The sequence below is a fragment of the Schistosoma haematobium genome, chromosome ZW (genome assembly GCF_000699445.3).
Source record: "Schistosoma haematobium chromosome ZW, whole genome shotgun sequence".
In the NCBI taxonomy this organism is placed as follows: domain Eukaryota; kingdom Metazoa; phylum Platyhelminthes; class Trematoda; order Strigeidida; family Schistosomatidae; genus Schistosoma; species Schistosoma haematobium.
In genome coordinates this window covers 53,146,066-53,166,156 of record NC_067195.1, presented here as the reverse complement: position 1 = coordinate 53,166,156, position 20,091 = coordinate 53,146,066, and the positions used below count along the sequence as shown (strand labels likewise).

The following is a 20,091-nucleotide window of genomic DNA, read 5'->3' as shown; positions in this document are numbered from 1 at the left end:
CACCAGTTGATTTCCATACAACACTTGGGATGCTCAGCTTAGACGGTGACGCCTGGTTCTCTTGAGCTCTGTTAACGTGGGTCCAATCACTTACATAGTTTTTGGGGACCACGATTGCATTCCAGGTCCCTGAGCTGGGAGGCTCGAGTTTACTGACTGAGTCTATTACCGTTGACATAATGATGAGGTTGAGTTTCAACGTGTCATAATTAGTGATAATGCATGTCCATCGATGGTAGACCTGTCGACATCCCTGTTCTTGTTTTCGTTGCGCGCACGTGTTTGTGTACCCGTTTCATGACTGTCTTTTTCCAAATTTCCTGACAACTTATTCCGCAGACCTGTCAATAGGACAATGATGTTATTCAGCAAGACTACAGCATCAGTGCTGCACGTGACACATTTCCACATATGATCAGACTTGCTGAGACTGTTGTACGCAGTTCCTGTGAGATCTGTGCACGCTTCGTGGAACCAAACTTTGCAGTTGTCGCACTGCATGACAGATGTAACAGCAAAACAGCATCCAGGTAGTTTGCATGATTTTTTCATAACTATGAAGATGCCACAGGTATTCGGAGTTTGACAACGCTTTAACCAGTAACACCTTCTAACATGAATCGTACCCACCAAGTGAAATCAAAAGACAGAAGCGAGGAGGTTTGAAGGTATATTTGATGGGCTATCAATATATCGAGGATCGTCTGATCTAATCTGGCTAGCGGTTGCAGGGGTTGTTGAGCACGGCGTCCCCACTCGTGATCTGGTGCGGATGCATGACCGAGCGCCTTCAGCTAAGTGAGTCCATTGAAACTAATGTGATCAGCATCCAATGTCGAAGACTTACAGAGCTATTTATTTTGGGGATTTATTTACCGCCACAATTATATTGACGTAAACTGTGTTATAGATGCTAGCGTAAGACTAAAACTTTCAAAAATACACTTAAAAGCACACTGAAAACGGGCAAAAATGGATAGAAACGGGCGAGGTAAACTGAACTAGCCTTTGCGTGAAAAACTGAAATAAAACACGAGTAGTAAGCTGAAGCAAAAGCATAGTTAACTGTTAAATTGGGTGAAACTCGAAAAAGAGTAACCTACCGAATGTATAGCTTAGAATAGATTCTTTCGATCAGAAACGGTACTTTTGTTGCGTAAAAACACAATAACGTTAGGACCAAACTTCCCGTTCGAAAAGCGCGCTTCCCATGTTAGGCATTTCAGCAACTTAATGAACCCTAGTGGTTTGATGCTTGGTGAAATTTTAACGCGATTTCGAAAATCTCGCTTCACTTTTGTTTGGTTAAGTTGCTATTGTTGGCGGGTTGTATCTGTGTGATTGTATTGTATTGTAAAGCTCTTCCGTTTAGGGCGTAATTTCAGAGTGATAACCGATTGATGAACGCAATGTTGTCATGTAATCCAGTAATGGATACTTATAAAACAGCATAATAGATTTTGGCCCCCAAATAATTCGAAATCATAGACAAGACCACTGAGCAGATGAATTTTTCATGTAATAAAATAACATCCTTGTATGCGAAATATAAGCTCAAAGTGAACATAGTAAAATGCTATGGGTGATTGGAGGAAACTAGCTTGCAGGTCACGTGTTCTTCAATCAACTCAAACCTGACTGTTAGGCCTAATCTTTGAACATAGTGTTATCCTGTGAAAGGAGTACTCCTTTCACAGTATACTATACTGTTCACCAGTCCAGTCGGAAAGAACTGGGAAGGGTCAGACCAAAATGTAGCGTTAGTCCATGAATTTATTGACTGTTGGTTCTTCAAAATCATCCATCTTTATCCATAGTCATTCTCAATATCAGTGATACTACTATAGTATTCATCTTGGCAATTCCATTTAGTCCTGTTGATATGGTGTAGTAATTTGGGCCAGGTTCTGCGTTGTTTATGGCTAACTGACCTGTTGACATGTTTCATTCAAGCATTGCACCTATTATAGCTCTTTCGCATGAAGTGAAGCTTAGTTGACTCTTTGTTGTTCTCTTAATTTTCGTAATTTCAGGTTGTATCATCTCATCTATTTTAGAATCGTCAACAGTCGAAGTGACGGATTTTTTATTGATACGCTAACTTTCGGCACAAACACGTAGATGTAGCTTTTTTACCCCGAACACTTTCAAATTTATTATCTGACAAGTTTCATAACGAGAAAATATGGTTATAACGGTGCCGTCTTTAGATGATGGGAGTGGGAGCAATAGTATAGTAAGTTTGATTTTGTTATATGCTTTTTACACTGATATTATCGAGTACATCTCATTTATAACCTTACACTTTTATCTAATTAAACCTTTAATTCACTGGACTCAACCTTTTGCAGCTTGTTAAGGTTAAATGTTTATAGCTTGGATATTGTCTCTCATAACCAGGTAGATGTGGAGAAATAAATTGTTTGCTTTGTTTAATCTTCATCTTGTTGTTGTTCAAATATAAATCACTCATAGTTAACTCTCTCCTACCGTTCATCTTCTGGAAACTCTCTTTCTTCCATCAAAGCTTTTACTTGGTAAAGATCATTTGCATTTAATATTCTTTTTATAATCAGTTTCAGTTTGGGAAGGACAGGAGGCTCGATGGCCTATGTTAGTCCTAGCAATGGTGGTCTCTCAGTTGATCCAACTTTCTTTTGAAAGAGTCGACGGATGGAGCCTCAACTACGTGCTGAGGTAGTGAATTCCACTCGTTGATGATTCGATGGGAAAGTCGATAGTCAGCTGACAAGTAATTTGTTCTCGGCTTGTGAACTTTTTTGTAGTGTCCTCGTAAATTCTCTGTTTTGGAAGACAAGAAAAATGAGGGCATGTTAGGTGCAAATTTATCACTAAGCAATTTGTAGACTGTAATCAAGTCGCCTCTAGTTCTGCGATATGACAACGGGAAAAGGTTCAGCTTGGCCAGTCGAGATTCATACGGAAGCTTCGCTATCCCGGGAATCAGCTTAGTCCCTCATGTTTTAGAGGTTTAGTATTCAAAGTCAACACTATACAAGATTAAATATGAAAATTTTAGTTACATTAAGTGTATCAAGTTATGTTCTATTGTCAACATATCTACGATGAATTGTAAATAAATTAGTGCGGTCTCGGGTTCATGAAATGTTTGTCTGATGGGCTTAGGTTAGAGCAAAAAACAAAGTGATTCAGAAAACAATTAATTAAATTATCCAATATCTCATAACATTAATGTGATCCCATTCTATATGTTAGAAATTTCAATGTTACATTGAAACTATTTACTTGTCTCCCACAACTCACATTCCTGTTTTCTTGATTTTTACACTATGTCAAAGCAAGTATAATCATTTGTCTCGAACTATTAAATTCGTAAAGTTATAGTAATGAAGCTTTTTTCCGTTGTAGAATTCCACCTCTATCCTTCCGGTAAGTTTCTGATCATAGATTATGTTTATGTACCATATATGTTCATTTATTACTGATCCTTTATCGAATCTCTGAAATCACATAAATCCTGACATAGTAAGGGACAAATGGAGGGAAAATATTGTTAGGAAACAAAGGAGAGAATAGTAGTACGGTCAGTAAAGAAATAACTAGAAATAGTATTTAGTAAGAGATACAGTTAAGTTAAAAATACAGCCAATAAACATTTCGTTAAGGTAATAAAGCCCACCTCACTATTATGATGGCTGTATTAAAAATCAAAAGCTGGAACACTACTGGCTACTATTTTGCATTATATCTAATAACCCGTCAATCCACTGAACTGCATCGTTTTTGGGACTCGGACAACACTCATGATGGATTGAAATTCCAATGTTATAGAACTATCTTTCACACCACGGGATTATACTGTAATGTGACCCATTTTAAAGTGTTTACACGGTTGTAATCCGTAGTTATTACTTGCAGGAGTTTTTTTTTAAAATTGCTTTCACATTGTGTTGTTATCTAATATAGACTTTGGAGCAAAAAAAATAGTTGTCAAAATATCTGATTTAAAATTGGTTATGGACATGAATTCTAGAACTTGAAAGTAACGAACGATTCAAGATAATTATCAACTGTGACATATGCTCGTCGTATATAGTATCATGCTTTCTACCTCCATTACGGCATAAAGTCAAGCAATAAAGAGTGCACTCACACTGCATGTCTCGTCTGTTCCATAAAACGTTTCTTCAACTTAAGGTTTGGTTAATTTGCTTTAACTGTTCAAGTGAAGCTTAATTGTATCTGAACAGCTATTTCTCTATATCCCATTCACTGGCTCGTTAACGTATGCACAATATTATGTAACCGTTATTAAATTAAGAAAACGGCAAATTATCATTGTACCACGTAGTTACGTACTTTTTATCATTTCAGCTAAATATTTTTTCTAACCAATACTTTCCACTTTTTTACTTTGAATCTAATCAACAGATGACTCAAGAACAGAAAGATTGGTTGTTAGCTATCGTTGACTGTGATCAACCGAAAATGACAAGAATGCTTAATCAACACCCTGAATTAGCTGTATGGAAGGTAATTTTCATTTACTTTATATATATTTTGTAACAGCTAATGGTGAATATGTGCTGTACAATTATATCGTTGTGTTCTTAGAATTCTTCTATTACGAACACCACTTACAGTTCAAATTCATATTCCTAAATGTATGAACCAGAATAATGCTTAGCTTAATGTTCTCCGTTATTATTAGACTCAAACGAAGCCGTATATAATTTTTAATAGCTGTTTTCAAGTGCATTTCAAATTGGTATTAATAAAATACTAATCAGTATTGTATCAAAATACCAACCCGTATTATTTTATATAAGATTTGGACTCACTTTGCATTTATAGCCTCAGAAAATTGCGTTGTCATATAGAACTAAGAAAAGTAATCTTATTGCACAACAATGATCTAAACTAATTATAAATTAAATGTGCTGTACGAGTTCTTCATGTTTACGGGAAGGTCTATATTAAAGTGGCTGTTAGTCATGTGAGACATTTTTTAAGATCTATCATGTTACAACTTATGGCCCTGTCTAATATCACTTGATAAAACGACCAATTAAAATACTGACCCTCACAACTTTGTCTGTAAGCTAAATCGACCCCGAATCTTTATTCGTCCTCGATACAGTAGCTTATCACCTCCCCTGCCCGTTGAGCCCAGAATACAATGATCAGCCGGGTTGGTGGATATGAAAGATCCACCTAGGAGAGTTGGAAAACCCTAATTCCAAACCAATGGTTCACACGGGTTCCAGTATCCTGAGGGAACAAATGGTCTATGAACCATTTATTGGTCACCGGCTACTATAGGACTTCATTTCCTAGCGTTGCTCCATTGCCTTGTGGATCAGACCTTTAGGTTAAAGGCCCCGGGTGTGGCCCCCTCACTTCGGTTTGGGCATCCGGGTGGTATCACGGCCCACACACAAGTGACTTGTGTAGCGCACATGCATTCGATGCCCCTTTGTACTAATATTTACGTGATCAAATGAATGAATGAATCTGCCTCTGCTATACGAATATTATATTTTAGACATACGTAGTTTATATACAAGCAGACCAGACCACATCAAACCAAAAAGTGGAAAATAACAATTACACAAGATCAAGCCACAGTGGCTGTGAGTAGCAGAGATTGTAAGTAGTAGATTGGGAATAAATTAGTAGTGGTAAATCGTATAATGGCAGTTACTAGGTTAAAAGAAAGCATGTGATAAAAGAGGTATAAATATATCTGGCCTGGTTGGTTACTAATTATACAGTAAAAACATTTTATATATATATATATATATATATATATATATATATATATATGACGTTGGAAATACAGTTACAAAGTGACGTACTGTGATGCCAACAAAGAATAACGGAGAAGTGTGCTTTTAACAGTGATGAAAATACAGTCTTCATATAAAAACGGGAGCGGTAAATAAGTCCCCAAAATAAATAGCTCTGTAAGTCTTCGACATTGGATGCTGATCACATTAGTTTCAATGGACTCACTTAGCTGAAGGCGCTCGGTCATGCATCCGCACCAGATCACGAGTGGGGACGCCGTGCTCAACAACCCCTGCAACCGCTAGCCAGATTAGATCAGACGATCCTCGATATATTGATAGCCCATCAAATATACCTTCAAACCTCCTCGCTTCTGTCTTTTGATTTCACTTGGTGGGTACGATTCATGTTAGAAGGTGTTACTGGTTAAAGCGTTGTCAAACTCCGAATACCTGTGGGGCATTAGTTGGAACGAAGATGGGGACATAGTCCTTAGCTTAAGTACTTTGGGTGTCTGTTCAGTCATAGTGAAATATCAAGTACGAGAATGAACAAGTGAGAAAATATATATATCCAAAAACACGAAACAAATATCACAATGTATAAAAAATTAGAGTAAGGCAATGATATATAAAATCCCAAAAAGGAACAGACTCACAGTTTGCAATTCGGCGTACCAGACCACGTCGGGCTCACCAATGAAGATGCCACAGGTATTCGGAGTTTGACAACGCTTTAACCAGTAACACCTTCTAACATGAATCGTACCCACCAAGTGAAATCAAAAGACAGAAGCGAGGAGGTTCGAAGGTTGTTGAGCACGGCGTCCCCACTCGTGATCTGGTGCGGATGCATGACCGAGCGCCTTCAGCTAAGTGAGTCCATTGAAACTAATGTGATCAGCATCCAATGTCGAAGACTTACAGAGCTATTTATTTTGGGGATTTATTTACTGCTACACGAGATTTAGCATTAAAATCACTAGTTCGAGATTGAATAAAAATTTTATGATAATGCTTCTAGAGTGTTAGTTTGGAAGATCTCATCACTATTATCTGATTGATGGCTCTAATTCTTATATGATTATTACAACATACTTCAACAGGTTATTTTACTGTCCTGATATCTGTTTAAGTGTGTTTGTGTGTGTGTGATTAGGCGGTAAATATGAGAATATACTTTTAATGTGTTATAATTTGTTTGAAATTACTATAGTCTCGTAATTTCAGTTGACATACCATCACCATTTAATTATCTGTTTGTCACGAAACATATATAACCAACTGGTTGGGTTGTAGTATATTGATTTTCTAGCTGTTTAATCATTATTTAAGAATAATTATTTGTACTTTACGTGTCTGATTGTGTACAACTTTCTTGTGGTCTCATATGATCATGCATATAATGTTGGTGTATTTCGATTCTATTCGATTGTCAATTATTTTTGTTTGTTTTTTAGACTAGTATCAATGGAGTAAGTAAAAAAGTATTTTGTATAAAACTTATTAGTTAAGATAAAATACAAAAATTTATTTTTTTAGTTCTAGTACATGATTAAAACTTTTATAGTTAACTGAATACATTTGGTTAAAACTGGAATTGTGCCCAATAGTTAGAAATAAAAGAAGTATTCGAAATAGGCGTTACTAAGATTACAGTTCTTTCGATATCGTAACTGATATGTATTTATGAAACAGCCTGAGAATTATTTTCTGACTTTTTACGATTTTTTGTAAGCTACCTCTTCAGAAAGCAAATAATTCCCAATCCGATACACCTTTTTTTACATAAAGTTGTATATTTCCCTAATTTTCTGTGGAATAACTTCGCTTATAGTAATACTGTAACACATTCAAGGTTCACTTGAATAAAAATACTTTCAAGTAATATTTCTAATCATAAGTTTCTTTGAATTATATTACTAGCTTATCGTAGAATGACCAAGTGAACACTTCTGAGGTTAGGCCTAGGGTACTTGGGGAAGATAACAATTTAATTGATGAGATTGTAAATCCCCATCAACTGATTTAGTTAAAAAATATATTATCTATCATCTACCACCACCTGTCATAATATGAATTGTTGGCTGGTGTGAAGTTAGATTAGAAGCTGGGGCGGTAAATTTAGGTTAAATTTAGTGACTACTGGTTTGAGTCATGTTAATACTTCCAGACTATGTGATTAGGGTTCGCGCTTATCGTAACCATGGTTGTTATGCATCAATATCAATCGAGATGGCGTGGATGCATTCAGTTGTTGTTGCCACTTAGATCATGAGTTCCGAAACTGTCTTATACCTTTTTATCCCACGGGTTTGTATTTTTCTGGGATCGTATTTTCTATATCCACTTTTTCTACAATTACTGATACTGTTGCTACTTCTGAGAGCCTCTATGAACTCCTCGCTATCATTCCTAGCACATTGTCACAAATTATTTGATATTCGTCTCCTTAATTTTCTGTAATCGTAGTTGTGTGGTTTGTTAACTTAGATCAATGTACGTTTGTGCCAGGCCCTACGTCAATTATGACTTGAGTAACATTCATTTTATAATTTACTTTTTCAAGTACAAATCATGGAAATCAATAGGCTCCCAATTTATTGAAATCCCCTAAAAGTATGTATATATATATATATATATATATATATATATATATATATATATATATATATATCATGCTTCGATATAACACATAATATTACTAACGCTTTACGTAATATGTGTGTTTTGGGGAACCAAGTACTTTGACCTGTACTCGGTTAGTGAATTATATTCGATCAAAATTTGTCTTTTTAATTAACTACTTTTAAAGTTACATAATCAGAATTAGTGAATACATTGACATAGTTTCTTTATTTTAACATTATTTGAGATGTTCATATCTTTTCCTATGATGACAATAGTACAACAGTTTTTCAACATATTACCTCTTTATTTAAATTTTGATTACTTGTTAATCTTAGAAATAGATACATTTCCTGTTGCATACAAAATGTTATAACAATAAAAGTTGTTTTAGTTCCTATATGTTGTCGTGTGATATTAAGAACTAATTAATCTCATCATGTCTTATAGTAATCGTACAACATTCCATTTTTTTATTCTCACTCATAACAAATTCACTTTTCCTCTTTGAATACTATTTTTAATCTATGGCGAATATGAAAAATCCAATTGAAAAACAGTATGTAAGTATTTATATTCATATATGTTCCTTGATGATGTATATTATAGTGTTATGTACTGGTTATTTAGCAGTGTTGTAGGAGTATTTATTTGTGCGTGCTTTTATTTACGAATGGATTTACGCTATTGTATATATAAGTTTTCACGTCAGATTTGAGAAGTTTACATTCCTTCAAGTTACTATTTTATCGTAGTAGTTAGCTATTCAATTCACCTAACCTTTGATAAGTTTACTGAAGTAAAATCAAATTATCAAAATTATGAATCTAGTTCATACTGTTTATTTTGTCAGAAGGTAAAAAAGTATACACAGCTTATGTATTGATTCCAGTATGCTCTTATTTGGATACTTTAACTGTTGGACTGCTCCCAGAAAGCATGAAAGAGCTTCCATAGGCTTTAAAGGAACGGAAGTGATCCCATCCAGTCAAAACCTTCTAGAATATCAACGTAACATGCTGTGATTAGACAATTATATAGCTTTCCTATTTGAATGTTGGCTGGATTATAACAATGTTATAGCTTATACTGAAAACTATAGGTATCCTTGTTTTTCTGTAAATTTTCGACTCTTACTCAACAATCGCTTCCCCAGCTTCTTTCGATCTGCAACTGGGGTTCTGCACCTTTGAGTGCCGATAGTTTTATACCGTACTCTGCCGTAATTACGTAAGGGATGTAACATTAACTGATTAAAGCAATATTGAGTTTGGGATGTAAGGTTACTGAACAATGTCACGGCATTAAAAAAGACAAAGAAGCTCAGAAGAGCAGAAGGTGTTAGAATGAATCAGTAGAAAAATATAAAAAGCCACGAAGAAAATAGTTACTTAAAGAAAACCAGATTGTAATATCGGTGATCATCGCGTCTTTTATGTTGTCTCCTGACATCAAACTATTCAATTGTATCCCTACGCTTCTTCGGTTAAACCTCAATATTTTATGATTTATTGTCATTTGTCTGTTTATTGAATATCAAGCTACTTTTACTATGTAAAAGTCAACCTTAGTTGTATGGTACCTACTAACGCGTTAGGTTTTTGTCGATGCTTGTTTGTAACCTTGTGAATAGATATGCTTTCTAACTACACACAAGGGATATTTCAAAAACATGTTTTATTAAATATCCGAAGTCATCTTATGTCTGATGTCTTTATTATTGATGCCTAGTAGTCATAAATTAAGAATATTGCACCTAAACCGCATGCGCGGGACTCAATTGTTAGGTAGGCATCTGACCGGTACAGCAAGCCTTAGTCGTTGTTAAATGTTAGCTGGATCTTCTGTATATCTACTGAAACTTTACTAACGATCATTTCAGTAGAAATTAATACACTAACCCAATTCGGTAAAATATTCAAATATACTTTATTAACCATGTTTAATTTACTTTTGAGGAACTATTTTTACCTTTTAATGGGCGAACCGTGTTTGCATTTTTTCCGATCTTCAGACTGCACTACATTATGCAGCTAAATATGGAGATTGTGCTGCTATCCGATTGTTACTTGGAAATTACCATGTTCAAGTTGATGCTCAGTCATGTGTAAGTTTTATGTATTACGTGTTTACGGTTCATCCTATTATGACTTATAAAATGCAGATGATATAGTCCTATTTGGTAAAGACGCTGACAAAATATAGTCTTTTCATTTACAAGAGCAATAATGCAAGCATGTTTGGGATGAGTTTCTCTCCCCATAAATGCGAAATTTTGCTTCAAAACTGGTCTGTGTCAACACCTGAACTAATGATAGAGAGTGAAGTAGTTGAATAAATTGACTACTTTACTTATCTAGTAAAGGCCAACATCTGACGAATTCTTCCCACCAATTGAGAAAGCTCAGTTGGCATTTGCCTACTTGAGTCACTTTGGCGTAGACGCGATTTCCGTCTGCAAACCTATAGACGTGTATACTGAGAAGCAGTCTTGTATGTTTTACTTTACTGTTGTGAAACATGGTTTATGAAAGTAGAAGATAAATTAGGCTACAGGCTACAGTATCTTTGAAACATTGCCCACTTTCTGTGGAACGAACGATTTAGAAATATTCAAGTTGGGTATATGGTACCAGGCAAGATAGGCAAATCGGTTGGTGAGATTGCAAAGCTACGTCAGCTGATATGACTGTGACATGTTTAAGATCTGAGAACCTGGTTGAAGTCTGTGTGATAAACTCGGTCAGTTCACAATGGTCCAGATTCGTTCACTCCATATCTTCTTTTCGATTTTGAACTCCAGTATTGCTCCATACATACCTTTCCACTCTGTCTTTTTGCTATGAAGATAGCTTTAAGTGAAGAAATTCTCAATTGTCAAAATTGATGAGTAGAATGATAATCATTAGTTAACCACAATGGTATAATGTAATCCAGTGATGGGTAATTATAAAACCATAATTGACTTGGACCCCTAAGTAGTTAGAAACCGAAGACAATACCATTAACCAGATGAATTTTTTCATGTAATAAAATAACATTCTTGTATGCGAAATGTGAGCACAAAGTGAACACAATAAAATGCTATGGGTGGTTGGAGGAAACTAGCTTGTAAGTCATGTGTTTTCCAATCAGTCCGGACCTTATTTATTTTCCGGCATCGTATCGCTTTTCCTATTGTTTAACCTTTCTTATTGTCGTTGCTACTACATTATTCCTATATCCTCTGCAGATTATCATGTTATTTTTCATCTCGTAGTGCTAATATAGTATAGCAACTTATATCATTCCATGTTAATGATGACTGTCTGTTTGACTAATAATTATTAGAACAACACATATAAGCGAACAATTGTTTTCAATTAGATCGTCATCAGGCTTTACTCTAATATACATGAATATTTATACGAAAATTTTTTAAACCAATCAAGGCAATATGGGTCAATAATCACAATGAAATAGAATAAGTCACTACACATAATGGGTAAAAGTACAAGTTGATAGTAGGAAGGCAGGTGAACTGATAATAGTAAGAATAATAAAAAAATACAATAACAAAACTCTTATCAATATTTAATCGTTGGAAATAGAAGGTCAAACAAACATGTGTAAATAGACTAGGAATAGTAATCACAAAACATTAAAGTCATTACGTAATAAGATGTGTGTAATAATTATTACACACAGCAACATTTTTTTCGGTTTCGTTTGTCCGATATAAAATGTAAAGTATGTACACTCACCCAAAAAATAATACATTATCTAAGAGTAAATTATGGTAGATAATTAGAAAAGCTAATTGAATAAAACATTTTAAAGTAAATTGTCAACATATTTTTTCTTTGTGTGCACAATATTTAAATACTTTGTATTGTTGTAGAATTGTTGATATGTGAGTATTCTGCGTCAATAAATATCCTTACACAAAGATTGAAATACGAATGTTTTATTTTTCCACTTCTCTTTCTGGAAGTTAATGGCATTCAGTATTAAAACTACATCAGTCATGTACATTAGATTTAAATTACTGGAAGTGTTCAGTATTCAGACTAAAAGTAGCATAGGTTAACATTGATTATGTAATGATATGTGTGTAGGGAGTAATTTCCTACAGGTTTAATTCTAAACTATTCTCTAGACTGTCGAATACAGAGTCTTGGTTTGGCCAAAGTCAGAACAAGCAAGCTATTTGGCTAGATAAACTTTATCTGTTTCTCAAACATAAATTAACATCGTTAGTGTACAAACAAACAGTACGGTCTACTAATACAGGGAAAAACAGAGACAAATAACATACCGAACAGTAGCCAGAGAATAGGAAAAATGAGTCAACAAGCCAATATTGTTTTACAATGAACATTAAACTGTGATTGGTTAATAAAGAGATACAGTCGTACAAGGTCAAAAGGAGTTGGTGGTGGTGGGCGTTTCCCTTATTATTGGTGGGTTCATCTATCAATCACATTTTACAATGTGCATATCGAAATAGCTGTTCAGGGTTACCTGAATCTCAATGGTTTACTCCAGTTCACGTTGGTTCTTAAAAAATTACTTATATCCGAAAGAACTCAAGTCGATCGAATTCTATTGTACTCTGATGATCTAACATAAGGTCGTGTATATGAAACTATCATGGTCCCGATACGGATAATGTCACGCCTCTCCGGTCAAGTATTCAAGAGTGATGTCTCAATTACCCAACTTTTATTAACACAACTATAATAACTAAACAAAATATTCGAACTCATATGTTGTTTTTTTTTAAAATAAAATATCTTAATTGTGTTTTTCTGTTTTCATTTCTCTTTCTATGTTACTGCTTTCATTTCCACAGGAGGTAAGTAGTTATAAACAGTTAATGTTATTTATGTATGTGCTAATTAATCTTTCAAATGCAAAACAGTTTATAATATGTTCTATATTGTAGTTCCTCAGTTATATACTTAGTAAATCTTACCAATAAATCCGATCGATTTATGTATATATTTCTGTCAATAATATATATATATATATATATATATATATATATAATTTGTTGTAGGGTATGACTCCTTTACATTTGGCCGCTGCCAACGGGAATGAAGATGTTATATTCTTATTAACTTCCGTGTACAGTAAGTGCGTCTGTTCATTTACCGCTATCATTTTCAGTAATTATTTATAAACCGTTTGGAACAACTTCTCCGAATTACTATTTTTAGTCTAATGCTCTTTTTTTCCTGACCTTATTATCAGGAATTGATTTTCACTGTAGTAATGAAAGCTATGATTTGAAATTATTTTAAGAACTACACTAGTCTGTATATATTTACTCAATGTGGTGTGATAGTGTGGACGGCTATAGACATATCATGTGCTGTTAAGTTCCAAGCTATAACGGAACTGTTGGAGAACAACTGTTCATTACATCTTGGTTTTCATTAGTTCTCCATCTGATATCAGTTTGATAGTGGGCAATCCTAGACAGATCACATGTTGTTGCGAGACTACTTGGTATATCGAAATCCAAGTGTGAATGAAAGTACTGTGATCAAGTAGCCTTATTTAATGTTTATACCCATATTTCCATATCTGAATTAGTCCAACAATTTATATTTGTGCGTATTCAGTGGGCTTTTAGTGATGCAGCTACCTACACACTTATTCTTCTCACCTTGTGCACTTGATGGGTCACGGATTGGGAAGTATGGATTAGTAATTGAGCTGAATTGACGAATAAAAGTCTGTAACAAAAATTATCATCTTATTAAAGTAATTGCTACCATCTTTTTAAATATATCTTGACACTGTTCTTATAAATACGTTCCAAATGAATACTTTATCCATCATTGATTCAAGAATAATGAATTTAATATGGTAATAGAGAAAACAATTACGTTTATGTTAGTTATTTGTTTGTTTTCAATTCATTGCTTATTACTATAAATAGTGTAGTATTTCCTTTTGTTTTAAACTCAATATAAAATTGTCATTCCGCCTTATGTGAATCACTTCCAGGTGTTCTATTGTACCAAACTTTTATCTATAGTAAATAAGAATAATAAGCGAATCACAGTTTCAACTTGATCATGTATTATTTATCTGCTTTTATATAGAAGCTAGAACTGATATACGAGATTTTTGTGGACGGTTACCAAGCGCTTATCTGCCTAAAGAAAAGGAGGCATTAGCAAGTGAGTGTTCATCCTTGTGTCGTTGCAGGATTGTTACTCACAATTACCCTTAGCGTATAGATTTGGTTTGTTTCATTTTGACTTTCTTATAATCATTGTTGTAACATTTGATGCGTGCTTCCAAATCAATATTGATTTAATCATCTATTATGGTAAGCTAATGTACATATACAGAATTGACAGCTATCTCTGTAACTTACTCACCAACACTCTGCGTAGGAGAATTCGACAGTTGTCTCATTGTTCTCAAAATTCAACTAATTTCTTGTTAGCATCCTCGAGTATGACAATAAATTTCTAAGGAGCTATTAAAGAATGGTCAGCAGGCACAATGGAATGATCTATATATTTTCTGTCATAAGGCATAAAACTATCAATAAACTTTGTGAGATTTATATTCTTTTTGTTTGGAGACCATCATTCCGTATCAAGACGGTATTATCCATTCATAGATTGGGCTTGACTGATAATAAGTTATTACCTGAATTTGAAACACTGTCAGTCACAATCTGAAAAACAGCAGTCTGTGGATAATTATTTCATGTGGTATAGATCACATTTTCAAATAATATGTTATTTGATATTTATATTTGATACTAAGACCATTCTTTGTCTCAATATACACCGTAAAACATCTAGTATTATACCATGGATAGTCAAATACTGACTATTCCTATGATGTTATATATAGGTTCTTCTTCCCTTCTGGTTTGTTATTCCAACTATTCACTACAAAATTGTGCTGTTATAGAACTGGCATGAGGATAAACATAATCTTTTCAGTGTTAAGAAAATGAGCAATATCCGCCATTTTTCCGTTCGTTTAATGTATCAATGCTGCTTATAGCTGTTATTTTTACTGGGGAATTCGTGTTGACGATCTAAAGCTATTTACATGTGTCTTCTGTGAACACCTTATTGTATCACATTCCAATTTACTGGATGAAGAAGTCAAGTGAAGTGAAAGTTAGGATTTAAATGAAATCCTTAGTGAAAGTTGTGTTCTTGTATTCTGCATTCAGACACTGAATGAGCATAAAAATGTTGGATATTGAACATCGATAAGGAATTCCACGGATAGGTGTCCTACCTCTTTGACCTGGAGTCATGAATCTAAATTTACCAATTTATCCCAATATAGTTTTTAATGGTACTATACATATATTTACTTTTTGATGACTAATGTCTTTCATGCTACTAGAATGTTAACAAATGCGATTCAAATTTTGTAAGTTGATAGAGGCGCATTGCGAAGCATGTGTGCATGAAGGATACTTGTTGCTTGTTGTATTCATAACTTGCTTTACTATCGCTCAATAGTGTTTAATTTGTCCTGGCGACAAACAGTAAAAAAAAACGTATCATTCACAATACCTACACATTTTTGATGTTGTAAAATATTATGTTATCTGTGCGAAACTTTTGTATATCACGTAAATATTAAACTGTTTATAGTATCATCATTCGCAAAATATATATGCAACAACTTTAACCCAATGACCGAGTTACACGTAAAAATGCATAACTTAAGATTTGCTTGCAAGCATGGAACTATTATTGTAAATAAAATGTACACATATAGTCTCGTATTATGAGAGATTAGAGCGTCATTTATACAATAAGAGGCATAATCTAAGAATAGAATGATGGCACACACTGTACGTAGTTGTATCATGCGAGAATACTAGCAAATGATACAAATAAATTATTACTGTTGAAACTTCTAGAGATTGTTGAACGTTATTGAAATTACGAAGCGATCATAATTACACAGCCATCGAAGCAATGGATATCTATTTCGTCCTAGTGGGTACCTAAGTTCAATCAGTCCAACAACCTCCACAAACCCTCATACTTATAACTAACATGTGTTCATCAATAACTAACTTCGAGAAGAAATTCTCGGTTCTCCAGTGAGAAGCTGAAGTCCAACCGTTTCAAGTATGATTCAGTTATCCACTGAAAACGACGATATCGCGAGCTGGCTGGAGTTAAACCCGTCGACCATTAGATACCCGTCCAGCAGTTTAAAAGTTAAGTTTTCTATGCGAGGCCTGAAGGTCTTGGGTTCGATTTGTGATGGGGTCGTGGATACGCGCTGCTGAGAAGTCCCATATTAGGACGAAACAGCTGTCCAACGTTTCCTGATTGCTTAAATAAGTTAAGCGCTTGTTTCCTGTGGTCTGTTTTATACATGTCAATTTTTAACGCATGTATTTTGCATGTTTGCACTTGGTATGACACTACTGGTGTTTTTTTTACAAAGCTGGGGTTCAGTAGTGGTTTAAGCTCATAAATTGTGTTAAATGTGATGTTTTATATATTTTACTTCGGTTTGAGGAGCCTTGTATAAATTTCTAGCGCATAAAATTGTACTATCATATTGAGTTGCATTAATTTGCATTTAACTGTTGCGTGTATTGCTCAGCGATGTGCTCCAGAATCGAATATTTGGTATTTTTTTACTTGCTGTTGTGTTTAGAATACCTTCCGAATCCTTTGCGCGTCCTATTGCAAAATTGTAATAATTGTAAGTGATAGTTCGTTGTTTTGCTTTGTCAGGTTTCAATGTGTTTATTGAAATATATATATATTCGTTTGTGTTTTGACCAGAACCTTGAGAAGAAACCTAGAAAATACACATTCCTGTTACGTAGGAAGAATTTCCAAATACATACGCAAGAATGTTCATTCTAAAATGATGTGAACACCAGCTTTTCTATGTAACACGGTATTTTTTTACACATTATCTCAGATCTTGGTGAATAACTGGGTTATTTTTTCATGAAAACAACTAATGATAGAAAATTCTATTGAGTTTCAAAGGAACTGAGTGTGAACAGACAATAATTATATGGTACTTGAATTTGATGTATATGACAGTTCAAATTACATTAGTTTTGATAAATCTGAGAATAAGTTAAGTTTTAAGTTAGTTCGATTTTATGTCCATCCAAACGTTTACAGAATTGTATACGCAACAGGTGTTTAGTGAATTTTCGTCTCAAATCTGTTGATAGATTTATCAACAGCTTGCAAAGAATAGTTGTATGAATGCTAGCTGCCCTAGGTATCTTGTGTTAATTTACAGGTTTATAGAGGCCTTTAATTGACAAGTGTTTCAGGTCTAAGGACACTACGACATTTTGGTATTTATAAATTACATTTCCGGAATACATTATCATTTTTCTTAAAGTTACGATTGAAATCTTTGGAGATTATGTATACAAGTTTGATGCACTTGATAATAAATATAACTGGTATTTTGAACATAAGTAATTTTTGATTTGATTTCTATGAAGACCACTGAGTCCATTTAATTAACTTCTTCACTTGCAGATTTATATTTGTTAGTGAGCCAACCAGAAACAAACCGATTGCCATCTGATCCTGTTTCAAACGAAGATAATAGTAATAATGAGTGTAGTAGTGATTGTGGGTTAGTGAATAATCTTAATGCTCTACCTCCTACACCAATTAATTCTCATTTTCCATGGAGTCAAAGTAATCAAAACTGCACAGAAGAATCGCGTCGACAATCATCTCTTTCGCAAGGCCTAGGTTCATTTCGTAGCGGGAAACGTGATTCTTCAAGAGATAGGCATAGAATGTACAAAACCCTACCGTCTGGAGTGGTCAATAAAATAATGTGCTTTCCACTAGTAGACTTGAAATTCGTAAATACGGGTTCCAGAATTCCTACAGTCAAGCTAAAATTTGATGATCCAAAAAGAATTTTCGATTCAAATTTTCGGTATGATGATGTAAAACTCATCCAAAATGTATACACACATATTCGTCAGAGGCGTAAAAGAGCTTCGTTTTATTATAATCCATGTAATCCTGAGAGTACTAAATCATCGGAACCAAATGTAAGCTGTGTTATTATTTTCACTTGGTAAACATTTTAACATGTAACTCTAACTTTTTTATTCAAACATTTTTCTATTCATTTTGAAGGTAACTTGGACCGATGCATGTATGTCCCTGGCCCTACATTGTAACTGACTGACTGACTCATTTTGAAGGTGGATAAGCAATTACAAATCCGTAGTTGCATCCTAGCAATCTACGCAATTTCCAGATAACGACTCGACTGTTGAGATAAATCTTTTTGAAACGTGAAAAGAATAAGAGGATAATCAGTTGTGATGTCATAACACTTAGCATGTTCGCATTTTTCAGTTACTTTCATCTCCAACATTTATCTTTTGAGATCGTATACGGGAGGTGCATCCATACCAAGGAAATCTATTTTCTAAAATAAAAACTAAATTTTCGTTTTCAGTGTCCCTTAACAAAAGGTAACTGTAATTTTACGGAAGGATTAAGGATAAATTACGTATATCAAAATTTCGACGTCGATAAAGGAGCAAGATTTTATGAATGCTGAGCGATGGTTTGCTGGTTTAAGCGTTCGAATGTCAAGCAAGCAGGTCGTAGTCGTTTTCTCAAAAAGGCTTACGCAACTAAATAATATTTACTAGTCCTTACATAATATATGGTGTAGCTCGTAGTATTATGTGCGAACCTGTAGGTTAATTACAACTACACTAACCAGTAGACGAGATGCCGCTATGCAAATGTCGTAAGTGATACAGGCAGTCTAGGCTGATACGTTGGTTTTCTATTCTGAGGTAACATGATATATATATCTTAATCCACTATCATTTAACTTCTCGGTTGTACGAATTCTTTAGCCTGCTTCCATGAATTCGTTAACTGTATTTGATGTAACTGCCACCTTTATGAAGGTAAAGCATATCTACGCCTACTAGTAACAATTCTTCAAAATTGTGGTATGCTGGATTAGTGATTAGGTCTACATTGTACATTCATGGACAAGATCCTAGATTCATGTAATAAATTATAATCTGTTGTCAGTCGCCAAATTGTAGAAAAATTATCAATTATTCTTATTTTTGAGGGACACATGATCCCAAAATACATCGCAGATAAGATCTGTTTTCTGACTGATTACATATCAAAGAGTAACTTTTTTGTCTACAGTACCTATGTGTTAGTATTTAGTCCACCAGGACCCTCAATAAAGTTGGGTCTACTTATCGCAGGTCGATTCTTTTTAGGCTTCAAAACATTCTATCTGTTCACAGAATTATAATCAATCGATTATTTCGACTGTGTACTTGATCTTTTTTTGTAAGTTTCATAGCTTTTATCCTATACTAATCAAGTCTGTTGAAACAATTTTATACTAGTAACACAAGAACAAATTATAGAATTGTCAATTATCTTCAATTCTTTCTTGATTTTTGCGTCATTAGGTAAGAGATAATACTAGCCGCTTAGGACCATCAAATTTACGTTCAACTATTGGTCGTCAATTAAAGCGCCACATATATAATGCTCGCAGTGCGATGTCGGCGACGCAAAAAAATGAACTAACTGAACTTGTAAACAATAATAATGGTAGTGATGATGACGATGAATTTACTGATCCACCAACTCCAACAAATGAACTGAATGATGAAGAGAAACAATAACTTTTGTATCGGACT

The 20,091-nt window shown here is 34.3% G+C and overlaps 1 protein-coding gene across 2 annotated transcripts; it reads left to right on the top strand.

The window, feature by feature from the left end:
• The first annotated feature begins 1,178 nt into the window (after positions 1-1,178).
• On the top strand, positions 1,179-20,088 carry MS3_00003867 (uncharacterized protein). 2 transcript variants are annotated; one of them, XM_051211737.1, is made up of 12 exons: positions 1,179-2,023; positions 2,058-2,236; positions 3,391-3,411; positions 4,414-4,515; positions 7,232-7,246; positions 10,414-10,507; positions 13,439-13,513; positions 14,495-14,572; positions 15,774-15,800; positions 17,055-17,102; positions 17,912-18,444; positions 19,858-20,088. In XM_051211737.1, exons 11-12 carry the CDS (start codon positions 18,181-18,183, stop codon positions 20,074-20,076), a joined length of 483 nt encoding a protein of 160 aa, XP_051071833.1. In that variant the 5' UTR covers positions 1,179-2,023; positions 2,058-2,236; positions 3,391-3,411; positions 4,414-4,515; positions 7,232-7,246; positions 10,414-10,507; positions 13,439-13,513; positions 14,495-14,572; positions 15,774-15,800; positions 17,055-17,102; positions 17,912-18,180; the 3' UTR covers positions 20,077-20,088. The 2 variants fall into 2 exon arrangements, with proteins under 2 accessions (XP_051071833.1, XP_051071832.1); XM_051211736.1 differs by having other exon boundaries at positions 1,179-2,236; positions 7,232-8,962; positions 15,774-17,102.
• The last annotated feature ends 3 nt before the right edge of the window (positions 20,089-20,091 follow it).